The 23,321-nt window shown below is 26.4% G+C and overlaps 2 protein-coding genes across 2 annotated transcripts; one reads left to right on the forward strand and one right to left on the reverse strand.

The window, feature by feature from the left end:
• Positions 1-110: 110 nt before the first annotated feature.
• Positions 111-1,981, reverse strand: LOC101266335 (stress-response A/B barrel domain-containing protein HS1). The gene is made up of 2 exons (XM_004239836.5): positions 1,695-1,981; positions 111-571 (listed from the first exon to the last, which is right to left on the reverse strand). The coding sequence occupies exons 1-2, from the start codon at positions 1,835-1,837 to the stop codon at positions 394-396; spliced, it is 321 nt and encodes a 106-aa protein (XP_004239884.1). The 5' UTR covers positions 1,838-1,981; the 3' UTR covers positions 111-393.
• Positions 1,982-16,079: 14,098 nt separating this feature from the next.
• LOC101265734 (transcription factor MYB78-like) lies at positions 16,080-18,259 on the forward strand. Its single transcript, XM_004239834.5, has 3 exons — positions 16,080-16,533; positions 17,098-17,227; positions 17,399-18,259. The coding sequence occupies exons 1-3, from the start codon at positions 16,329-16,331 to the stop codon at positions 18,018-18,020; spliced, it is 957 nt and encodes a 318-aa protein (XP_004239882.1). The 5' UTR covers positions 16,080-16,328; the 3' UTR covers positions 18,021-18,259.
• The last annotated feature ends 5,062 nt before the right edge of the window (positions 18,260-23,321 follow it).

Here is a 23,321-nt window from a genome sequence, read left to right on the forward strand (position 1 = left end):
TCCTTGTTCTTTTTGTCTTTCAACTGTTAATATGCATTATCACAATGAAAATATATTGTGTCACATAACAATCGATAAATTTGCTCAGTAAAATGTTTAAAAAAAGGAGGTAAAGGAAACACAAATTTGAGTTTATTGATACACTTACAACATGTTGTTCATCATTCATTCATCCTGGGAAGAGATGAACGAAAAACATTCTCCCTCGAGTTTAAAAACAGCACAAGCTGACCAAAACTAACTCGCATTAGCGTCTATAAAATGAATACAGTAATAGTAAACAAGCAAAACACACACTTCAGAAAAGTTTGTGTTCTTATTGAATTTCAAGTAAAAACAGATATATCGATTACTATAAGTGCATCAATTTGAGAATTCAGTTTAGGGACTGAGTTACTGTGGTTTGTAGTCGACGATAAGGAATTTCTCCAGCTGAGGAAGCAATGTATTTGCATATTCAACATGAACAGGATGAGCTATATACTCTGCAACACCTTCTAAACTGTCAAACGTAGACTCGAAAACATGAGTGAAACCTTGATGAAGATTTTCTATGCTCACATCCTTACCCCTGCAATAATGACATACAAATTACTACATTTTCAATACTTGTATGAACATACCCAATGTAATCCTACAGAGTTAGATCTAAGGAGGGTAAGTATACGCAGATCTTACCAAAAGGGCACAGAGAGTGTTTCGGATAAAACCTCCTCAGCTCAACTTACCAAAATAACACACTAATGAAAATCAAGAATGATAAAGTTTTTATTTTTATCTTTCTATTCATAAGAACCAAGAATGTCAACTTCAAAATCAGATACACATATAAAAAGGGGGTTGCTCCAATACTCAAGTAAAAAGAGACAAACCATCCACAGATAAGGTAAAAACTGGGGGGGGGGGGGGGGGGGAAGGGGTTCAACAGACAGCATAGAAAAAATTGAAGATTTGTGGAGGAGACAAGAAAGAGGGGCACTAATGAAAATCAAGAATCTTAAAGTTTTGCTTTTTATGTTTTCCAATCATAAGATTGTCAACATTGAACCTCAAAATGAAGCTCACACATAAAAAGGGGTTGCTTTAATACTCAACTAAAATTAGAAATCAACCATAGATAAGGTCAAAAGCAGGAGAAAAAGGAAAAAGGGGCTGAGCAAGATTGAAGATTTATGGAAGAGAAAAGAAAGAGGGTGCCAATAGAAAAGCCTTCATGGGTTCAACAAGATCCTGAATATTCTTTCACTTTATCACATTAACCCTTTTAACTTACCAAATGATAAGCATATTCAATGTAATCTCACAAAGTGATGTCTGAGGAGAGTAACTATAAGCAGAGCTTACCCCAAAGGTAGAAATTTTGTTTCTGAACCCCCAATTCAACTTACCAAACTACCACACTAATGAAAATCAAGAATGCTAAAAGTTTCTATCTTTATGTTTCCTATCAACACTGAACCTCAAAATCTTAAACATAAATGAAAATCAAGAATCTTAAAGTTTTGCTTTTTATATATTCCAACCATAAGAATGTCAACATTGAACCTCAAAATCAAGCACACACATCAAAAGGGGTTGCTTTAATACTCAACTAAAATGAGAAATCAACCATAGATAAGGTGAAAAACAGGAGAAAAGGGGTTGATGAGAAGAGCAAGATTGAAGATTTATGGAAGAGAAAAGAAAGAGGGTACCATTGAAAAGCCTTCATGGGTTCAACAAGATTGACAAGATTAGCATACTGCTTAATGAGTTGATCAATCTGTTCAGGTGGGATCCCATCTTTGAACTTTGCTAGCAAAATGTGCTTCACAACTCCTCCTTTGCCACCCTCCATTTCTATTTTCTCACTCTTCTTCTTTGACTAGACAAGCAAAAAATGTGGAGAGGAAAGGGTCCTTTGCTTGATTATATAGTAGTAATCAATCCACCTGTCCCAACTCATCCCAAACTCTCTCTCTCTCTTTGTACTAATTTTAAAGAATCTGACATTTTTCAAAAATCTGATTATTATAATTATTTAAAAAAATTCAATTAAGTATTTTTTTAAAAAAAATGTATTATCATATTCGTTAGTTGAATTATTATTTAGAACTGTTTGATATATTTTTAGAGATTACTTCAGAATTTGGAGAAAACATGTGTGGAATTAAAATTTTCTTGAAAATATTAGTTTTGGTACACATAATTGCTTTATTTGATAGTTTTAAAAAATAAAAAAGTTGTTTATCATTATAATCAATGAGTATATAATTTAAATAAATTTCAACTATAAATTTCTATATAGTACACATGACATGAATCTATAAGGTTATTGAACAGTACTTGACCTAATTATACTTGTCTGAATCTTTATTCAGTTATTAAATGATTGAACATGTGGGACTAATTTCCTTACCTAATTAGTTGACATTTATAAAAGAAAAAACTTACGCGATTAAGTAAATTTATATTATTATTTAATTATTTATTATAACTATAATTTGTTATAACTATGACTTGCGACTAACACTAATCACTAGTTATGTGGGCTAACTTTGAGTTTATATAATTAGTTACGTTTGTACAATTCGCACCATATTTGTATAGTTCACAACTAACAATTCTTCATTTGATTTATAATTGTATACGATAATTTGTATTTGTATATGACGATGATTTCCTTTAATTTTTCAATTTAATTTGTTATCATATATATTCAATTTTTTTGTTTATGACTTTTTAAAGTTTGTATAAACATGTAGTTCTCGGATTTTATAATATAATTTATATAATGTACAGTTTGTATAATTGTTTAAAGTTAATATATATATGTTTGTATCAATTTGTTATTTTGAGTTTTACCATATTTGTACAATTCAAGACTTTGTATTACTTTATTATACAAATGTACTAGTGAATATAGAGTTATTGCCCCTCTCTCGCTCGCGTCTCTCCTCCCTCGCCAAATCTCGCTTGTCTCTCTCCACCCTCTTCCAATTTCGCTCGCCTCTCTCCGACATCTCCGAATTTCGCTCGCTAGAATATACAAATACATATGTATATATGTATAACATACAATTATCTAACCAATATACATATACAATTCACTTGTCTCCCCACTCTCTGCCTTTTCTCGCTCACATCTCTCCTCCCTTTCCCAATCTCACTCGTCACTCTCATCCCTATAACATATGGCTATGAATCTTAATTAGCAAATAGCTATGAAGCGTAATTAGACTATTTTTGAGTGGATACATGTGAAAGATCTTTTTTTATAAAAACACTAAAAAAGGGAAGCAGGTGCAGGATCATCGTTTTTTCAAATTGGAAAATTACTTGGATGACTACCCTTTAATAAATAATTACTAATTTTAGCGATACTTTTTATTTATTACCATTTATAGTAGTACATTGCAATAATATGTTAAATATGCAATCTATATTAAAAGTGAATTATGTATTCAATATATATGTATTATAACTATTTTTTAAAAATATTTATGTTGGTTGGTAAGAAATAGACACATTGTATTAACTGTATTAAAATGTAGAATAAATGTATTATCCAACAATAAAATTTGTATTATATGTGAATAATAAATTGTTCTTTGTAATATGTATTAAAATTATATTATAAATATATAAAAAGTGAGATCAAGTAAAAAAAATATATTATTACTATAAATGGTAAATAATTTTTTAATATAATATATTTATGTAAATTTTTCTTTGAAATTCGCAATGTTTGTCATGATACTTTTAATTTTTTATATTTGTTTTTTGTAATAATAATATAATATTAACTATTTAGCATTAATATTCGAAACAAAAGGTAAAATATAGATAAAAAGATGAACAAATAAATCAAAATTTTAATATATAACATTGTAGATATCTGCTACACTTAATTAAGTAGTATTTATTTGATATGTTTTTACGGTAAAAGAATCATTTATATAGTTCAAATTTAAAATTAACAATTTTTTTTTATATAAAATAAACTATGAAATAATTAAGTTATGAATATGAAATATATTTTTCTTAAAATGGAAGACTTAAAAACATTACGCTAAGCAACTCAATATGAGAATAAACACACAACTGAAACTGACATGTTAACAATCAACGATATTGCTTATTCCCCTTTCTTATATAGTATACGTGAATTATGAGTTAAATCTTACTTATTTAACGAAAAGACTAATATTTTTTTAGTGATAAACATTATCACATGTATATGTGTATTTAAAAATCCTAATCGCCTTTTATCTCATACAATCAAATAACACATACATTTATGACATATACATGATATTTTATTTAGATATATGTATTTTGCTATGTTTTAAAATTAAAATATCATTAATAGCGTTAATTTATGATATTTTTATTTTTTTTAAAAAAAAATTATCATAGTATTAATTTTTTCTAAAAAAATAATAATATAATTGGTAGGTTTAGCGACCATTTTGGCATCAATTGCAGCGCCGAAAGCCGCCCATAAAATACAAAAGTAATTTTCTACATTCATATTTGAGTTTCCCATTTAGAAGAAGAACTCTCAAATTCATGGTGAAAATTGAAGTTTCAAAATGTCACTGAGATTATTCGACATCGGAAAATTCGATCGGAAAACAAGTTTTACTCTATGGAAAATCAAAATGCACGCCGTCCTTGTGCAAAACAGTTTACATAAACCTTTAACCGGAGAAAAACCGATCGACATGAAAGCCGATCAATGGAAGGAGATCGATGAACAAGCTCGATCTCTAATTTATTTATACCTCGCAGATGAAATTTTGCGCCAAGTAATTGAAGAGAAAACAGCAAAACAAGTTTGGGATAAATTAGAAGCGCTGCATTTGGAGAACATTCGAGTAAACAAGCTGCTTAAAAAGCATTGTTTGTATTCTCTTCGAATGAAAAAAGGTACTACTACTGCTTCTGTTACTTCTCATATCAATGATTTTGAATCGATCGTAACAGATCTGGAAAATTTAGATGAGAAAATTGACGATGAGACGAAAGCGTTGTTGTTATTGCGTACTTTACCTTGTTCGTATGAAGATTTTGTTGATGAAATTGTAGATGGTAAAGATGCTATTTCATTTGATGAAGTTAAATCTTCATTGTTGAAGATTTCTTCAACTGAAAGTTCATCTAGATCCAGAAATGGAGATGTAGTGTGTTGGAATTGTGGTAAAATTGGTCATGTTAGTAGAAATTGTGATTATTCAAATTCGAAAACGGATTCATGATTTGAAGTTTGATCAATTTTTAGTATGATAATAATTGAGTTTGGATCTAAATATTTGTGTGAATTATTACCGTAATAAAAGCTATTGAATTTTCGTAGTGTTTACCCGTTCTTTTGATGGCTATAAGTTGTAACGTATGTTTTATGAGATATGTATGGTTGATTATAACGAAAGTATTTTTTTGATAAATATAATATTTAAATAGTTCAATACTATTTTATTATTTTAATCAAATTTCCTAAATAACAAGTTATGAATTTTTAATTTTTGTCAAAACTCTATAATTACGGGTCGTGTGTTTTGCTCTTCTAACGTGTTAGATGATCAACTATTGTTCATGTTCTAGGAATTTGTTCAATATCTATTATTCCATTAAAGTTATATCTTAATGCTCATCTAAAATAAAATAAAAAAGTTCTTTTTAAAATAGATCGTATCGTATTAGGTCTATCATGTATGTAAATTATATATCCTACTACTTTCCATGATCAATTATGCACTTAATCCATTGAAATATTTTGATATCCTTGACAAAGTCATACTTCAAAAAAAAAAAATGTTTAAAGTTTTATGAATTTTGTAATTTCATCGCTTCCATCTGAATTATTACAAAAGGAATGAATTTATATTTTTTCTTAATTTTTTTTTGGTTAAATTTTGTATAATAGCAAACTATTAATTCAAATTAAATGATATAAACATACTTTAATTTAACTGTACCACATAATAAATTGTTACTATTTCGTCTCTATTCAGGTGAATCTCATTCACCACTCTCGTTTTCTCCCTTCCCTCTCTCGCTTTTATACAAAAGCAAATGTATACAATGCGTTGTGTTTGTATAAAGCGAGAGAAATTTTATATATATATATATATATATATATATATATATTTTATTTTTTTTTCATTTCTCTCCCATATCTCACTTGCCACTCTCACCTTTTCCTCTCTCGCTAATACAAACAAAAATGTATAAATTGTGTTTCTATTTATATAAAGCGAGAGAAAGTTGTATATACACATGCAAATACATATATTTTTTGTATATACAAACACAAATTTTACAATTGATCTTTTGTATATGTATTCAGAAACAGAAACAAATTATATACATTTATATACATATTTATGTTTGCTACGGAACCCATTATGCAAATTATAGCAAATAAGGTGTTTGTTATATATGAAAGTTATCCAAGTTTAAATAAGTCCCAAATAAGGTGTTTGTTCCCTGGGCCCAAAATAACCCAAGCTTAGCTAAAAAAGTCCACATAATCATAAAGCCCAAATACATTTTGACCAACATCTAAGAAATGAACATTGATAGTCCCAGCCCATTTCAATTCTGAATTCTCTTGAAACTTCAAAATTGCTCTTATAATTCGGGCACTAGATATGAAAGGGGTCCGATTAAATTCGGAGCTAGTTTTAGAAATGGAATCGAACAATTAAGAGATATAAATGAGAGATTTGGAGCTTTTATAGCATCAACATCTTATTCTTTAATAGCAAGCGCAACAACAAGTACACTGCAAGATCCATTGTTAGGAACAACACTTCTAACATGATTTTTACCATTTCAGAACCCAAAACATATGATCACCGATGAAGTTATCTCAATCATCCATCACATTCAATGTTAGTTTACGTATATTATATAATCTCTTTTTATTTTTATATGTCAATTATTTTAAAAGTAGATTCACTTTTGTTTGTCACTTCTAATGTATCAAGAACAGATAAATCAATTGAAAGTGAACGAAGAGAATATATTTATCGCTTCCATGGGAAAGATAAACTATTTCAAAATATAAGAGTGAACAATAACAATAACATATTCAGTGAAACCTCACTAAGTGATCAGGACTGAGAAGAATATAATATAGGCAGACTTTACTAATGCCTCGAGAAGGTAGAGAAGAGTGGACAATGAATTTTAGAAACATATTCTATAGGAAGGTACGTGGGATATACACATATTTTACTTTCACCTCCTAGAAGTAGAGGAACTGTTTCTAGTAAATCTTCGATCCTCTCAAGTAAAATTATTATTCAACGCATTAGGTATTAACTCCTATATTCGGATTAGCAAACCAGAAACAATAGACACAAGTAAAATGTTATGATGAAATACTGACAATAAACTGAATCTTTTATAATGGTTTCTGGTAAAATTTGAAAAGAAAAATAATTCATTGACAATAAAAAAGAATTAGAATTTTTAACTAGACTTGACCATCTTTGAAATGATATTAATTCTTTTAACATTAGAAGCATCTGTAATGGAAGTAGATATATGTCCACTCAATTATTAATTATTTGCTTATAATTTTCACCACAATTATACAAATTACACTTAATTAGGTCTTTTTACAATTGATACACTTTTGTTTTTTTTTCTTTCCCTTTGACTCTTTAACATTGAGTTAGATATTTTGCAGATTAACTAGAGTGTATAATATCTTTTCTTTCTCTAGAAATTAAATTCTAGTAATAGTATTTAGTAATTGCGTATTTTTTTAAATTTGTTTTTGTGTTTTTTGATATTTGTTGTTTAATTTTACTCTATATTTCGATATTTTTTTTCTTGCAAACTTTTCTCGAATAGTTTCTCTTTTTCGAGTCGTGTAATTTTTAGAAATAACTTATCTACTCCTTAAAGATAAAAGTAAGATTATGTACTTACTACACTGTTCAAATTTCACTTATTACACTGAGTATGTTATAATTATTTTAAACTCAATCTAATGTGTATTAGTGTATATACTTGTATTGTATTTATCAATATAATTCAAATTAAGTTTCTTATTATATAATAATGTTTTTATGATAAGAGTAAGATTATGTACTTATTACACTGTTCAAATTTCACTTATTACACTAAATATGTTATAATTATTTTAAGCTTGATCTGATGTGTATTAGTGTATATACTTGTATTATATTTATCAATATAATTCAAATTATGTTTCTTATAATATAATGTTTTTATGATATAGTTTATTTTTATCTTCACTTCTTTAAATACATCTAATTGATACCATTCACAAAAAAAAATAAAAACAAAAAATCTAAGTAAGAGTTAAATCCAAATCAAATGGTCAACTCTTACTAATTTCCATTTTGTCTTTTGAATAGTGAGCTATTAATTAGCTTTTGTTGCATAGGTAGAGGTGACAAGCTAAGTTCATGTACCTTGAAAAGGCTTTTAAAATTAACAATAGTGATTAATTATTTTGATTTATTTACTTTTAATATTTATCGAAAATAATCATTCGATCATTATAAAATAAGGATAAAATTGTATATATATTAGTATCTATTAGGATATTTCAATTATAAAAGGGAAAATACCCAAGTACCCCCTCAATCTATGCCCGAAATTCCAGAGACATACTTATACTATACTAAGGTCCTATTACCCCCTGCACTTATTTTATATGTAATTTTGTACCCCTTTTTAGCCTACGTGGCACTAGTTCAAAAAAAAAAGTCAACCATCGTTGTGCCCACAAGATAGTGCCACGTAAGCTAAAAGGGGGTAAAACATTATTAATAAAATAAGTTCAAGGGGGTAATAGGACCTTAGTATAGTATAAGTGTGTCTCTGAGATTTTGGGCATAGGTTGAGGGGGTACTTGGGCATTATCCCATTATAAAATTATACTGAATATATTATTATTATTGATTAATTAATTAATTTCAAGAAACCAACATTGATCTCTTTTTAATTAACTAAAACGAATTTAATTAACTCGAAGATTAGAAATATAATCCTTTGTTGACAATGTCTTTGACTATATATGTTGACAACTAGATCATATTTAGGTTTAAACCTAGGATAAGAACAAAGAAAAAAAATTAGAAATTAAATAATATGCTGTGTTTAGTGGGATATAATAATAATAATAAGTGAATTGAAAATTTTCAACAAATATAGTGCTTTAAATAAACAATTAGGGCTGTAGTTTATTGGATTATTATTGGTTTATCAAACATTGAGAAAATATTTACACAAATCGGATTAATTATTTATAAAGTACATATTCAATGTGAATTGTTAGTTGTATCTGAACTCATAATTTTCTAAAGGTGACATATATATATATATATATATGTAAAATCTGATTAAAATGTTTAGAAATATTATATTTGAACTCATAAATTTATAATACATAAAGATTAGCTAAATATTTTAAATAAGTTTTCAAGTCGATCGTTCTCATATTAATATAATGAAAAAGGATAAAAAATTTACAATATCGATTAAAGTTCATACTGTTTAACTTTTAAAAAGCAAAACATGATAAGTAAAAATGAATAATGAAAATATTAAAATCTACTTAATCCTTAGAAACTATAAAGCTAGACAAGAAGTATATATGTAAGATAAAAATTTAATTCATATAACACTAATGATTAATTATGTTAATGTTGAAACTTTTTAGAAACTGAATATTAGTTAAAGTTAGATTAAAAGTAATACTATATTTATATTAAAGTTGAATATTTTGTGCTCTGCTAATGACAGGCATGTCGTGTTCATACTTGACAAAATTTTGTTCCCTAACTTTTACTGTTTTACATAATAAAGTCACAAATTAACTTATTTTTTTATTACAATATATATTTATACATCATATTTTTTATTGTAACAATTTTTTTTAAAAAAAATTTAAATATTGATAGTGATGTATATATTGGACTATTCATGAAGAACACGCATCTTAACATGTGATTTTGGAGTTTTTTTTGGTCATAGATGACCATGATGCAAGTGGCTCGAGGATCGAGGAGAGTTAGAAGCACGATTACGAGTTTTTTTAAAGATCTTTTATTATAAATTTTTTAAAAAGATTGAAGTAGAAAACGAAAATACGAATTTATTTAAGTTAATTTATACCATGTGAAATTAAACACATTTTATCATATTATATCGTGTATGTTCAGAGGCGAATCTAGAGTGATGGGAGTAGATTTTCGAAAACTCAGTAACTTTCATCCATATTATTCTGTATTTATCTTTGATTTTTTTTAAAAAAAAAAATTAATAACAAAGTAACCTCTTGATTCAAAAAATAAAACTTGTTTAAGGTTTATTACTTATTCCTCTTGGTAATAAAATAAGTCATAAATTTTAAACTTATAATGTGCCTATATGTGTATCTTTCTTTTATACTACAAATAAATCAAACATCTAAAATAGAATATACTCACTAAATAGTTTTATTATTTTTAATTTTAATCTAATATAACTTGTTCACAAATCAAACAAAGACTCGATAAATATACACGCTTAGTTGGTTGTCATTTTTGGCAATATTTGAAAGATTTTATCATTTTATATTGGAGGATTACACGTTTATCATATTAATATAAAGTATAAAATATGAATTATCCTTGATTCTTTTAGCTCCTTTGAATCTATAATAATTAGAGTTAGGTCTAATAGGAAATAAACTTTCCTTTTTTGGTTATGTCATATATATGAACTTTGACTCATATCTCAAAATATAGCATATATGGTTAATCGATACGTAATTAGAATTTAAAATTTATAAATTTAAGTTAATAATTGATAATGTTTAATTATTATTTTAATAATAATCACAAAATTTGGATCTAAATTATTAAGTTCAGTTGAATCTATATAAGGAAGCTAGCGATCTTGCTGCGTTTGAATATCCGTGGCGGAGCTAAAATATTGTAAAACATATATTCATATCATGTTTATAAGAAAATATTTTTTTTTTTTGTATTTATTTTGAATTCCTATTATAAGGTATTGGCTCCACCACAGTTGAACATTGATGCTTAACTAAGTAAAATTCTTGAAATAAAGTTTAGTTGACTGTCATTTAAAGTAAGGTTTTTTCGAAATAGACATATATCTAGATTATACTTTTTTCCCAAGAATTATATGGTTGAAAACGTGTGATAATTTTAGATTGAATAGTATATCTCGAGAAATGTCTCATTAACTATTTATCAACAATAATTCGTAAGAGTTGCTGAGTTGAGACACAATATAAGATATTTCATAAGGATGGTCAGGAATTGATTATATTATTTATATCGTTAACATTTTTTCATTCAAGCTCGTCAGACTAACCTTTTTTAGTTCATGTTATATTTTATGTGATTTTCGAGATATTTTATACAAAACAATTATACTATATATATATATAAAAAATAACGACTATAAATCTTTTAAACGATTCCAACAAAAACACTAATCAATATAGGGTGGTGGATCACAATTCACACATTTTTTTCTTGGGAAGTTACTTGTCCTCTCTCTCACACATACACATCATGTGAGTTATTTTCAAATGTCAATTTTTTTTTTCTTGTTTTTTCACTAGCTTTTATTTCAAATACATTGTATTTAATTTCCAAAAAGGAACCAATATATATTGGACCACAAAACTTTTTGTATAGTTTTGGTATGGTGAAGTAGAAAAGACATAAAAATGTGTGGCATCATACTATATTGTCACAAATGACATCATACTATTGTTGTGGAATGATGTATGATTGTAGCACATGATCAAGCATAAAGAAAATTCAATAATATCAAAATTTGACGAGGTTCGTTCAATTTAACTCTGAGTTTTTTGGAATTGGATTGTAATAAGGATCCATTAGACACATAGTTAATACATGTTTCAATAGTTTAACGCACCCTCAAAACTTATACTAATACTTCTCCGTTTATCTTTTTTATTTCTAATCATATATCGTCAAGAGTGAAATCATATGAACTGAAAAACTTTGTTCAATATTTTAAGATGTAATTTTTCATTATATTAATAGGTGAATGATTTATATTGTTTTTCAATATCTAGATTTTAAATTTTGAATAAAACTGATTTAACTTAACTTTGAAAATTGATCAAATATAACTCTCGTAACATCAAACATGATAGGTAAAAACGAAAAGAGAGAATAAATAATATCTTTTACCCTTTGCAAGATTTCTTGACTATTTATAAATTAAATAATAGAAAATAACCTTTTAAAAACCATATATGAAATGAAGATCTTTTGAATTTTAAAATAAAGATATATTATTAAAAAAATTAAAATTTAAAACTACTCCTTTCGTCCGATATTATTTGTCATGATTTTTATTTTTAGAGTCAAATTATAAAAACTTTGACTAACATTTTAAAATACATTTTTTAATAATATTAATATGGCAAAAATTGTAATTTATAGTACTTTTCATATAGTTTTAGAATATCTAATTTTTTTGTTTAAAATATCGAATTAATGTGATTTAATTACTGTTCTATGTATATTATATCTTAATATACAAAAATAAATAAAAAATTACTTACTATTAATGGATGATTATTTTTGTTTCTTGAATCAATGACGAGTCGTTTAAAGTAACGTTTTATACCTTGAAAAATTGGAAAAAAAAATATTAGTTGCAATTAATTTTAATTGTCGCTAATGTGTAATTTTGGTGTCAATTAGCATTTTTTGTATTTATCTTTAAAGTCTTTACGGATATAGATTTTAATGACACTTAACTAATGTTAATAAAGACTTTAATCCTTTTTATTAATGTTAATATTTAATGCCGCTAAAAGTTATTTTTATTGTAGTGATATAATGACACTGCTTCAGATTTCTATTATTCTTGTTTATTTGCAAAAACTAACATTGATTCTAGAGGAAGTTACACAGTGATCGCTCGATCAAAATTATTTATATATTGTGTTATTTTGATTGGCAACTATTTAAGTCAATTTCCTTTTAATTTTTTTTATGTAACAATATCGACCTTTTGTTGCTAAAAGTTTAATTCTTAAAGTTATGAAAATATGGCTAGACTTTTTAGTCAAAATTTTGTGCAAAATTTGCATAATATATCATTATATTCATAAAAAGTAAAACTTCATAGAGTTAGATAAATTAAAAGAATATAATCTTCAAGATATAGCAATAAGCAAATTCAACATCTTAAAGTATAGTGCATAAAATTGAGCAAAATAATAATATTCGCTAGGTAATGTCTATATAAAAAATATGTATACTATTTTAATTATGTATATCATATATTAATATAAAAAAAATTACCGTTATTGTTTATCATTTTGATGAATAACTATTTATTTTGATTATTCTCTAATTTCTATACCACTTGGGGGGGAGGGGGGTTAATTTAGAATTTAATGGGGGAAAAAAGTCTACGTAGCTATTGCTAGATAGATAGATAGTGTAATGAGTATAAATAATTAATTCACATAAAATAAGATGTATGGATAACCCAGTAGTTTGAGCTTGGAACTTCCATATTGGAGGTCTTAAATTCGAAATTCCTTGTCATCAAAAGCAAGGGATTGGGCTTCTAGGTCGAGCTCGTCGCACTATGTTTACTTAGTGCGGGTTACCTCCTCTATGTGATATTCGAATTATTATATAGAAAGGAGAATTTTACCTTGTGTGTATCCAAAAAATAGTGACTGTGAATTTTCGTTGTCATAAAAAAAATATATTTAGAGTATAATTTGGGTTGGCCTAGCAATCCTTTTTGAATTCTAAGTTGTTTGTTGTTTATACAATTACAAGTGATTTTATAACAATTTAAATGTTAGTCATAAAATATTAATTTTTCTACACTTAAATCTGACTTTTATTAATGTAGCATCCCCAATACTCTTATACTTTTATTAATGAAAATATACATTAATTAATTCATTAAAAGTTGAAAATTGTTGGCGCAAAGTATCCTTGATATTACATTTGTTATTAGTGTGGTCGACTATTTTATTTTTTATATTAGTAGGAGCCATCCCCTATATATATATTTATATATTAGCAATTAATATAAATATATAGAAAGAAATAGTCATTAAATTTAAGGCACAACTCAAATAAATGTAAAGAATTTTCAACGAAAAATCAATCGAAAACATTATCAATGAATTTCATCGAAAATTAGCAATTTTTAATAGTGAACAAAACTTGACAAGGATGTGAGCATCATCACATCATTAAGTGGTGGATACAATAGGATGTATCTACGAGTTCATCGAAAATCAATAACGTACACGTAATCAATAAATTTATTAAATATTCAATAGTGAATTCAATTTTTACTATATATTAATTTGAGATCGTTATAAGAATTAATAAGCTTCAAGTTTAGGATTTTCTTATACTTCAAATCTTTTCAAATTTCTTGATAATTTTTTAAAATCAAATTCGAGATATAATTTCTTTTTTGTTCTTTTTAGAAGGGCATAAAGTTGATCAACTTACACATTTTTATTTTAGTAACTATATGTATTTACATTTTAAAGTCCTATTTTATTGATATTTTACTTCTTGCTCATGATCATTAGTTCTAAGGCCTAGACTAGAATAATTTGGGGTCACACTATGAATAGTGTGGGATTTAATTAATTTAATGAACTATAAATATTCCACACTGGAAGGGGGATAAAGTACATTATTTTTGAGTACTTAAATTAATTTCCAAAATATTTAGACTTCAATAGTATATGCCTATGCAGATATCTCTTTTATTATATAATATAATATAAATTAATTAATAATTATGAGGGTACACAAATGATAGTGGGCTAAAAAATTTAAGTTCATTAATTAAAAAAAAAATAGTAAATAGTTCATTAAATTATCAGCCATTTTGTGTTTTATGTAAATTATGCTCATGCATCTCCAATTTAGTTCATACTTCATTGAGAAAATCATAGTTATATTATTTAAAAGTTTGTAATGAAATATGTTATGAAAAAAAGAAAAAGAAAATTCATATTTGCTGAAAAAAAAATGTAATATAAAATGTCCTCAACTGTATCTAGATATATCAAGTTGTTCAATTACCCTTCTGAACTTATTTTATAAGCAATTTTCTATCATTTTTCGGCCTTTGTGACACTAGCTTAAAAAAAGAGTCAACCAACATCGGGCCCACAAGATAGTACCACATAGGCCGAAAAGGGGTAGAAAATTATTAATAAAAATAAGTTCAAGGATAATAGGACATTGATATAGTATAAGTGCGTCTATAAAATTTCGCACATAGATTAAGAGGATACTTGTTCATTATCCCTAATTAAATAATATTTTTTATTTAATTAATGTGATTTGTCGATTTTATTTATATATATATATATATATATATAGAAAACTCAGTTATTTATAGAAAGGTAAATTTGGAAATGATTAATTAATACCTTTTAAATTATTTTAAAACCATTTAATTTGAACTAAATACAAAGATTAAAACACCTTATAATTAATATGAACCTGAGGTGGGTATAAGTTATAATATCTTATGTTGTTAACTAATAACATAAATATAATATGAGGAAAAACAATGCTCTTAATTTGTTAACACAAGAAGTAAAATACTCATTTTCACTTGTTCAATATTTCAAAAATAATTTTATTTTTACTTGTTAATTTTAACATATTTAAAAAAATATAATTATTTTCTTAACGTTTTATCGTCTATATTATTTAAATCTTTGTTAACTTACTTCCCAAACTTAATACTATACAACATAATATTGTGATAATATTATATTAAAAATACTTATACCAATTCATTTTTTAAAAAAAGTGTAATTTTTTTTTAAATAAACAAATAAAAAATAAACGAATAAAATATTAAATACGTCGATGAAGTAGAAAAGAAGAAAGTCAATATTAAAGTGCTTTAATCGAACTATAGAATTAAAAAGTTGAAAATTAAAGTTTTTCTCCTTATTGCGGCTTTGTGGGATACATAGTATTATTATTACAACTATAGACTTTTTTTTTTTTTTTATATAACTTCTAAATTCTTCTTTCCATCACATGCCACTTTTATTTTCTAACACAATTTTTTCAAACTTCTCCCCACCTTTTATTTTTAATTTATTTTTTAAAATCTTTATAAAGTCCCATCAACTTCTATGTCCTCATATACTAATCCAATATTCATTTCTCTTCTTATATTATATCATATAAAATTTCTCTCTCTTTTTTCTCTATTTGTACATTTTTGTAACATTCAATTAGTTTCTTCATTTTGAGTAAGCAAAAACAAAAAAAAAAGAAGTTTAGATGGATTATCATGGTCAGAAAATTGAAGTTATATCGGGACGAGGACGAGAAGGAGGACGAGGAGATAGTAAGGAAGAAATTAAGGAGGAAGAAATTGTTATGGATCTTCGAAGGGGTCCATGGACCGTTGAAGAAGACTTTACACTTATCAATTTTATTGCACATCATGGTGAAGGTCGTTGGAATTCTCTTGCACGTTGTGCTGGTAATTATATATCTTTATTCTTTTTGTTATTGTAGATCGTAGAATTTACTAAAAACCTTTTACATTTGATTACTCATGAGAAGTTGAACATACTTGTGTAAGGCATGTTAAGGAATAAGTGTTTACTACTATGAATTTTTATTATTAAAAGTTTGAATCCTGAATTTCTGGTTAATAAATCATGGTTATCGAGTTTGTTGAATTAGTAATCTTTCTTCGAGAAACCATTTTTTCTTTATTGCAACATGTATTTCTTTTTCTTTTCTTTTTGTATAATAAGACAATATCTTCACATAGATAAATATTCGAATGGATATGTTGTTGTATAATTTTATTTCTTTCTTTACAATTAGGTAATTTAAAGTGTTTCTTTTGGGTGGGGTGTAGAAGTAGTAGTTTTAAAGTAAGTATTTGTGTGTTTCAAAGGTAAAATATTTTGTGCATCATATTGTCTTTTATTAATACTTTGTTTTTGAAATATGCTTTTAACTTTAACTTTGGCAAAATTAGTCATGAGAAGTTTATTATAATTAATAAATCGTTGTGGTTCAATTAATTAAACAGGTTTGAAGAGAACAGGGAAAAGTTGTAGATTACGATGGCTTAATTATCTTCGACCAGATGTTCGACGTGGTAATATTACTGTTGAAGAACAACTCTTGATTCTTGAATTGCATTCTCGATGGGGCAATCGGTATGTTCACTCTCAAACTTGTGTATAATTACGAATTAATTTCACGTATAATCATTACACTATATTCGTAATAGTACCACATTAAAATAACTATGAAACTATGTGTTATTTGCTACTAATAGTAACTTAACTATAATAGTGTTTAATATGATTTTCTTTTCTTTTATGTAGTTGGTCAAAAATCGCTCAACATCTCCCTGGAAGAACAGACAATGAGATAAAAAATTACTGGCGAACTCGGGTACAAAAGCATGCAAAACAACTCAAATGTGACGTGAATAGTAAGCAATTCAAAGATACCATGAAGTATCTTTGGATGCCTAGGTTAGCCGAAAGAATACAAGCCGCCGCGGCTACTTCCAACCCAACGGCAGCTTCTTCCTCCGGCCCCACCACCACATACATCCAAAGTCAAGAAATTCAACATCTACTACCAAACATGAACCATCATGTACCCGAATACTTACCTATCCAACTGATGAATATCGAAAAAACAAACAGTCTTAATTATTCAGCAACTTCAACGTCATCGGATAATTACTCATCCGACCTCACTGATGGTTGCTACAATTTCTCAATTAATCAAAGCAATAATCAAGATCATTCTCATGTTAATCAAAGTACTAATCAATTGCTCTATGAAGAATCAACAATTAATCCCACAAGTTATAATTTTCACCCTGGATTTCAAGGATTCCAAGAAGTGGATCAACAAAACAATACACAATGGATGGAAAATCCATGGAATATTGAAGATATGTGCTTCTTACAACAATTGAACAATGACATGTGATAAAAAAAAAAAAAAATATATATATATATATATATATATATACTATCCAAGAGCACCTCAAGAGGTTGGAGATTCATATAGAGAAATATTTTCATCATTAATCACACCATAAAAGCATCTAATTTTTTTAAAAATTCTTATGCAACACATTTGTAGCTTTTATGTACCAAATTTCAATCAATTTCTTAGTTTTATGTTTTTTTTAAATAAAAATACAATATATGTGTACATTTATTTTAGATTTACTTTTATCGATGAGTTTCTTAAAATATATATATGTGCTAGTAGAAAATGTAGAACTTCTAATGCTAAATTAAAGAAACTTTTTTTTTATAATATTGAGATGAGAGGATTGTGTGTTAGAGTCAACGCCAATTGTAGATGGGGTCTTCGATTGATTTATATAATTTTTGGATGATTCTCATCTCATGAGCTAGCTGTTTTCGAAGTTATATATGTTAGATTATGATATTAGAGTTAGTTAGACTCATTTCGACTTCTATTTTATTCGATGTTAGATTTCATATTATATTTTTCATGTTCTAGATTTTCAACTCTCTAAGTGTGAATTACAGTCCGGGCTTACGTCGATTATGGATGGGGTCTTTGGTCTATTTTAACTTAATTTTAAATAACTCTTATTTCATGAACTAACTTCTAAAATTGAATTAGATTCAAAATTCGTTTCTTATATATATATATATATATATATATATATATATATATATATATATATATATAAGTCATACAAATCTTAACCATTGATTGTCTTACATTGTTAACGCTTCAGATGTTTGATTGTAATTGTGTAAATATCGCGTTAAACTCCTACATCAATAGTGAATGAAGTTTTTAATCTCTTTATATAATCTCAGATTATTATCTTCATTTTATGAACAGACTTTTAAAATTAAGCTAAGCTTATAAAGTCCCTTTCTCATCACACAATACTAAAAATTCAAATACAATTGGACACAAATCCTTTTTTTCTATATTTGGAGTTATTAATTTAATATACTTAGGATGGAATATTCTAAAAGGGGATAATATTATTTTTTTGTATATAATAAGAGAGAGTGCATAATTAATTGGCTCTACTATTTTTAACAGTAAAACGTCTTTGTTGCTTGTTAATATAAATATTAATAATCTTAGACCAAAGTCATGGAATTTTAAGAAAACAGTCTATGGGGTCTGAACCAAATTAAAAGACCTTAGTCTTCATTCTAGATTAATTAAAGTGAAAAAAAAATAAAATACGTGGTATATTCTTAGCTACATGATTTTGTATATAATTTAAACCTAGTTGCTGCAAATAATCATATAATAAAAAAAATATCTCAAAAAATGCATCTATATGAAGTTTTCTTAATTTTTCTTCGGTGAAAGGTCGTAAATAAATTTTATTTTTTACTTTTAATAATAGGCGATATTGATCATTCTAAATTTAACGAAAAAAAACTTAAATAAGCGCGATACAAATTGATAAAAAGACATGAATAAGATAGTTAAATCGATAATCTATGATATACAAGTCATAATAAATAGTAAAAATGAACAAAGATCTTAGGACAACTTTTATTTGAATCTTGTTTTGACCACAGAAAAAAAAAAGGTGTATGTGATACACAACATACTTTACGAATCTTATAAAATACCTTTAATTTTGTTAAATATTCTTTTTAAAACGAACAAATTAAAACGAAGGAATAGAATATCGCGGTGTGATAAAGAGCCATCACAAGTGGTCCAAAAGTTATAAGTGTGTTAGTTAGCTTCCATGTGTCCCTTTGAAAGTTGTAAGTATTAGACTATTTAGTAGTAGTTTTGTAGACTTCTTAGACTTGGAGTAATCCAAAGACTTATAAATTTAAGTATATGTAATTATATTAAGAGTATCTCTTTTTGTCGAAAAATTATTATTAGGGTTAATAATTTGACAAGACGAGTATACAGATATATCAGTTGTATAATTGTGTTGATTATGAGAATTAGTTTTTTTTTTTCACTCAGTGTCTGATGTTCACATGACATTTGATTAAATTTAAATTTGCACTAAAATATATCACATTAAGAATAAAACGCTTCATAACAAATGCGATTCAGTAGGCAAGGTATATAAATTACAATTGAGAACGAGGGTATACATATTTCAGATTTGCTTTGAATATCTTTTCTTTCGACTATCTTACGTCGTATATTTTCTGGACGAGCATTTTGTGAGATAATATTATGTATATTTTTATTATTGTTGCTGATATATTTTAAATGATTAATTTATCTATGGAATGAGTATTTGAGATTATATATAAAAAAAAATCTTAAATATAACGTGAGAGTTTTTTTACTATTACTAACTAACTTGTGTTAAATTTAATTTCGTTAACTCACTTAATTATAGTAAATTTACGTAATTTTAATTTACGTACTACTCGATGCGAATAAATATTTACTAGTCCCTCCTAAACAGTAGCAAGTTGTAGTAATCCACCATCTAGCAGGACCACGTAGCTGTAATGAATTTATTTTTTAAAATAAAAAATTCAATATTTTTTGCTGTAGACTTTTCTACAAATTGAATAGTTGTATTTTTTTTTAAAAAATAAAATAATTTTTTTTTATCATTTATATCGTATTGGGAGAGGAATCAATAAAATTTATGTAAAAGCTAAAAAGGTAATTAACTCTTTAATCTTATTTTTTTTCAAATTGATATGCAAAATTGACAAGTAAAAAATAAATATCTATTTTTAGTATTATGAATAAATAATAATAAAAATGAAAAATTATTTATTGAATTTGTATAGATTTTTTTTGTTTCCGTATTCTATTTCAAATGAGGTTATCATAAAATCATTACGTGAAGGTATTTGTTAATTAAAAGATGGGTTAATTCGTTAAACATTAATTAATTGTTATTAAAATTCTCTAATCCCTAAATTTGTCATTATATTCGAATTTAGGAAACTTTTATAGCCACTACTATTCAACAGAAAATACTTTTCCAACACGTAATAAAGAGAAGAAAAAAAAAGAATAGATGATTATCCTTGTACCCAACATTTTATTATCAATAAAACAAAATTATAAACTATTTTGTGTTATTTGAGCACTAATAACTATTATCTCGATTTATTTTTTACTTGTTTAATATATTGAATATAGATATTTATTTTCATTTATTCAATATGAAAATTAGAAAATTATATATTATTTTATATCAATTTTATCCTTATTATTAAGTTGTTGTTCGATAATAATTAAAGGTGATAAAATAAATATCTTTTTTATTATTTTTTAAAGATTATGGTAACTTAAATATAAACAAGTAGATAATCGAGGGTGTATAAATATTTGCACATAAAAAGTAAAATGATGCAACTTATTTACCTATTCCGTCCGTTTTCAAAATAAGTAATATTTTAATTTTTTTCATTATATTTCAAAAACTAAGGTGGTATCCTAGGGTTTCGAGAACGAATTGATCTTATTTTTCCAAAATTATCCTTGTTTAGATGACCAAGAACCATTTATTAACATCTCTTTGATGAGGGGTAAGTTAGTAAATACACTCGTTATTTCCGGAAGAGGGAAAGTATTAAAGGAACTATTGATTGTGTATACACTATAACAAAAATAATTTTTATTGGCAATAAATATATATATTTATAAACGATATAGTACATATATTGGATCCTAAACTTGACTTCAAATTTTAACTTTGACCTCCAACTTTTATAACGCACAAACAAGCACTTTAACTATCCAACTTTTAAATAAATAAACACATGAGTCCTATATGACACAATACACGTAGGTTACCACATAAGACAAAAAAATAACATGTAAGACATGTGTGTCTATTTATTTAACTTTATACAAGTTTAAGTTTCTACATGTGCACACTGAAAGTTGAAGGACATAAATGTTATTCGAAGTCAAGTTAAAACGCATATTTATGTACTAAGCCTTAATGAAGAGTGCTAAAACTTTTATCGACATTAATAATTGGATTCACTTTAGCTTATATGCTTTAGAAACATTTACAAAAAGCACTAACCACCAATCCACCACTAAACATATATATTTTGCGGTAATTAAATTATAATCGTTAATTAATTATCACCAATAGAACAAGGGTTCGCTCCGCAGCAGGTCTACAAGCAAGGTAAGTAGGTTTGCTCTCTACCTTCTCACGGTGGGATGGAAACAAGAGAGGTCAACTGGAGTGGAAGCCAAAAGACGGGGCCGAGAATCTGTGATCGATCCGAAGAACCACTAAATAGTAATAACTATATAGTGTAAGTTGTAACTATTTTTTAAATGGTCCGACAATATACATAATATTGATTGGTAACTTTGATAAATAATGACAAGTAACACCTTTTAATAAGTTAAATTAAAACGTAGTATATATATATATACTAATTATGCCTTAAGGTTGATGCTTATCACTATACGTCATTTGGTGCCTCAAAAAGAAATGCCATTTAAAGCACTTTATAATTGAAAAAACAAATCGAAAAAAGAAAATCAAATCAATTTATTTTTTTTCAAATTAAAAAGAACTTTTTCAAAATTAAAAAATTAATTAATATAAAATTAAATTGAAAAATCTAATGATCACCAAATTATGAAGTGGTATTACATATTGTTAGCTAACTAATTGGAAATTAAAATGAAATTAGGGTTGTGCTTGGCATTAAGAAAAAAATATTATACAAAAATAAGTGTGTTATTTGTTTATCTTTTTACGTTTGGTAGGTAGTAAGAAAATATTATTCTAAAAATATTCTATATAATCAAGATAAATATTATGCGGAGTGAAGAGATGTGGGATCATGGGCATAGCGTTAAAACTTATTCTTTAATTTTTTAGGATAATGCACAAGTACCCCCTCAATCTATGTCCGGAATTTCAGAGACACACTTATGTTATATAAAGGTCTTATTACCCTCTGAACTTATTTTATTAATAATTTTCTACCTATATTCATCCTACGTGACACCATCTTGTGGGCTCAACGCTAGTTGACTTTTTTTTCAAGCTAGTGTCACGTTGTCACGACCCAAATCGGGCCGCGACTCAAAATAGAAATCAATATATATCAAGTAATATCATAAAAGCAACTATGATACTCAACATGTAGCAACAACAAGTACTATATCATTAACAATTACCGTCAAGTTCACAATGAGGACTCAAGCCTCAATACCATACTCATTTGGGAATTATGTTCGTTAGATTGAGTATATTAACATCTTTCAAGATTCATTATCTTTATTTCTCTTGTGTCGGTA

This window comes from Solanum lycopersicum, chromosome 5 (assembly GCF_036512215.1).
Source record: "Solanum lycopersicum chromosome 5, SLM_r2.1".
In the NCBI taxonomy this organism is placed as follows: domain Eukaryota; kingdom Viridiplantae; phylum Streptophyta; class Magnoliopsida; order Solanales; family Solanaceae; genus Solanum; species Solanum lycopersicum.

What these genes read in the sequence shown, in the direction of transcription:
- LOC101265734 (XM_004239834.5), top strand. Translation starts at nt 16,329, where the DNA reads ATGGATTATCATGGTCAGAAAATTGAAGTTATATCGGGACGAGGACGA. An exon ending in TTCTCTTGCACGTTGTGCTG is followed by an intron (nt 16,534 to 17,097) that starts GTAATTATATAT and finishes TTAATTAAACAG; the next exon opens with GTTTGAAGAGAACAGGGAAA. An exon ending in CATTCTCGATGGGGCAATCG is followed by an intron (nt 17,228 to 17,398) that starts GTATGTTCACTC and finishes TCTTTTATGTAG; the next exon opens with TTGGTCAAAAATCGCTCAAC.
- LOC101266335 (XM_004239836.5), bottom strand. Translation starts at nt 1,837, where the DNA reads ATGGAGGGTGGCAAAGGAGGAGTTGTGAAGCACATTTTGCTAGCAAAG. An exon ending in CCCATGAAGGCTTTTCAATG is followed by an intron (nt 572 to 1,694) that starts GTACCCTCTTTC and finishes TCATTATTGCAG; the next exon opens with GGGTAAGGATGTGAGCATAG.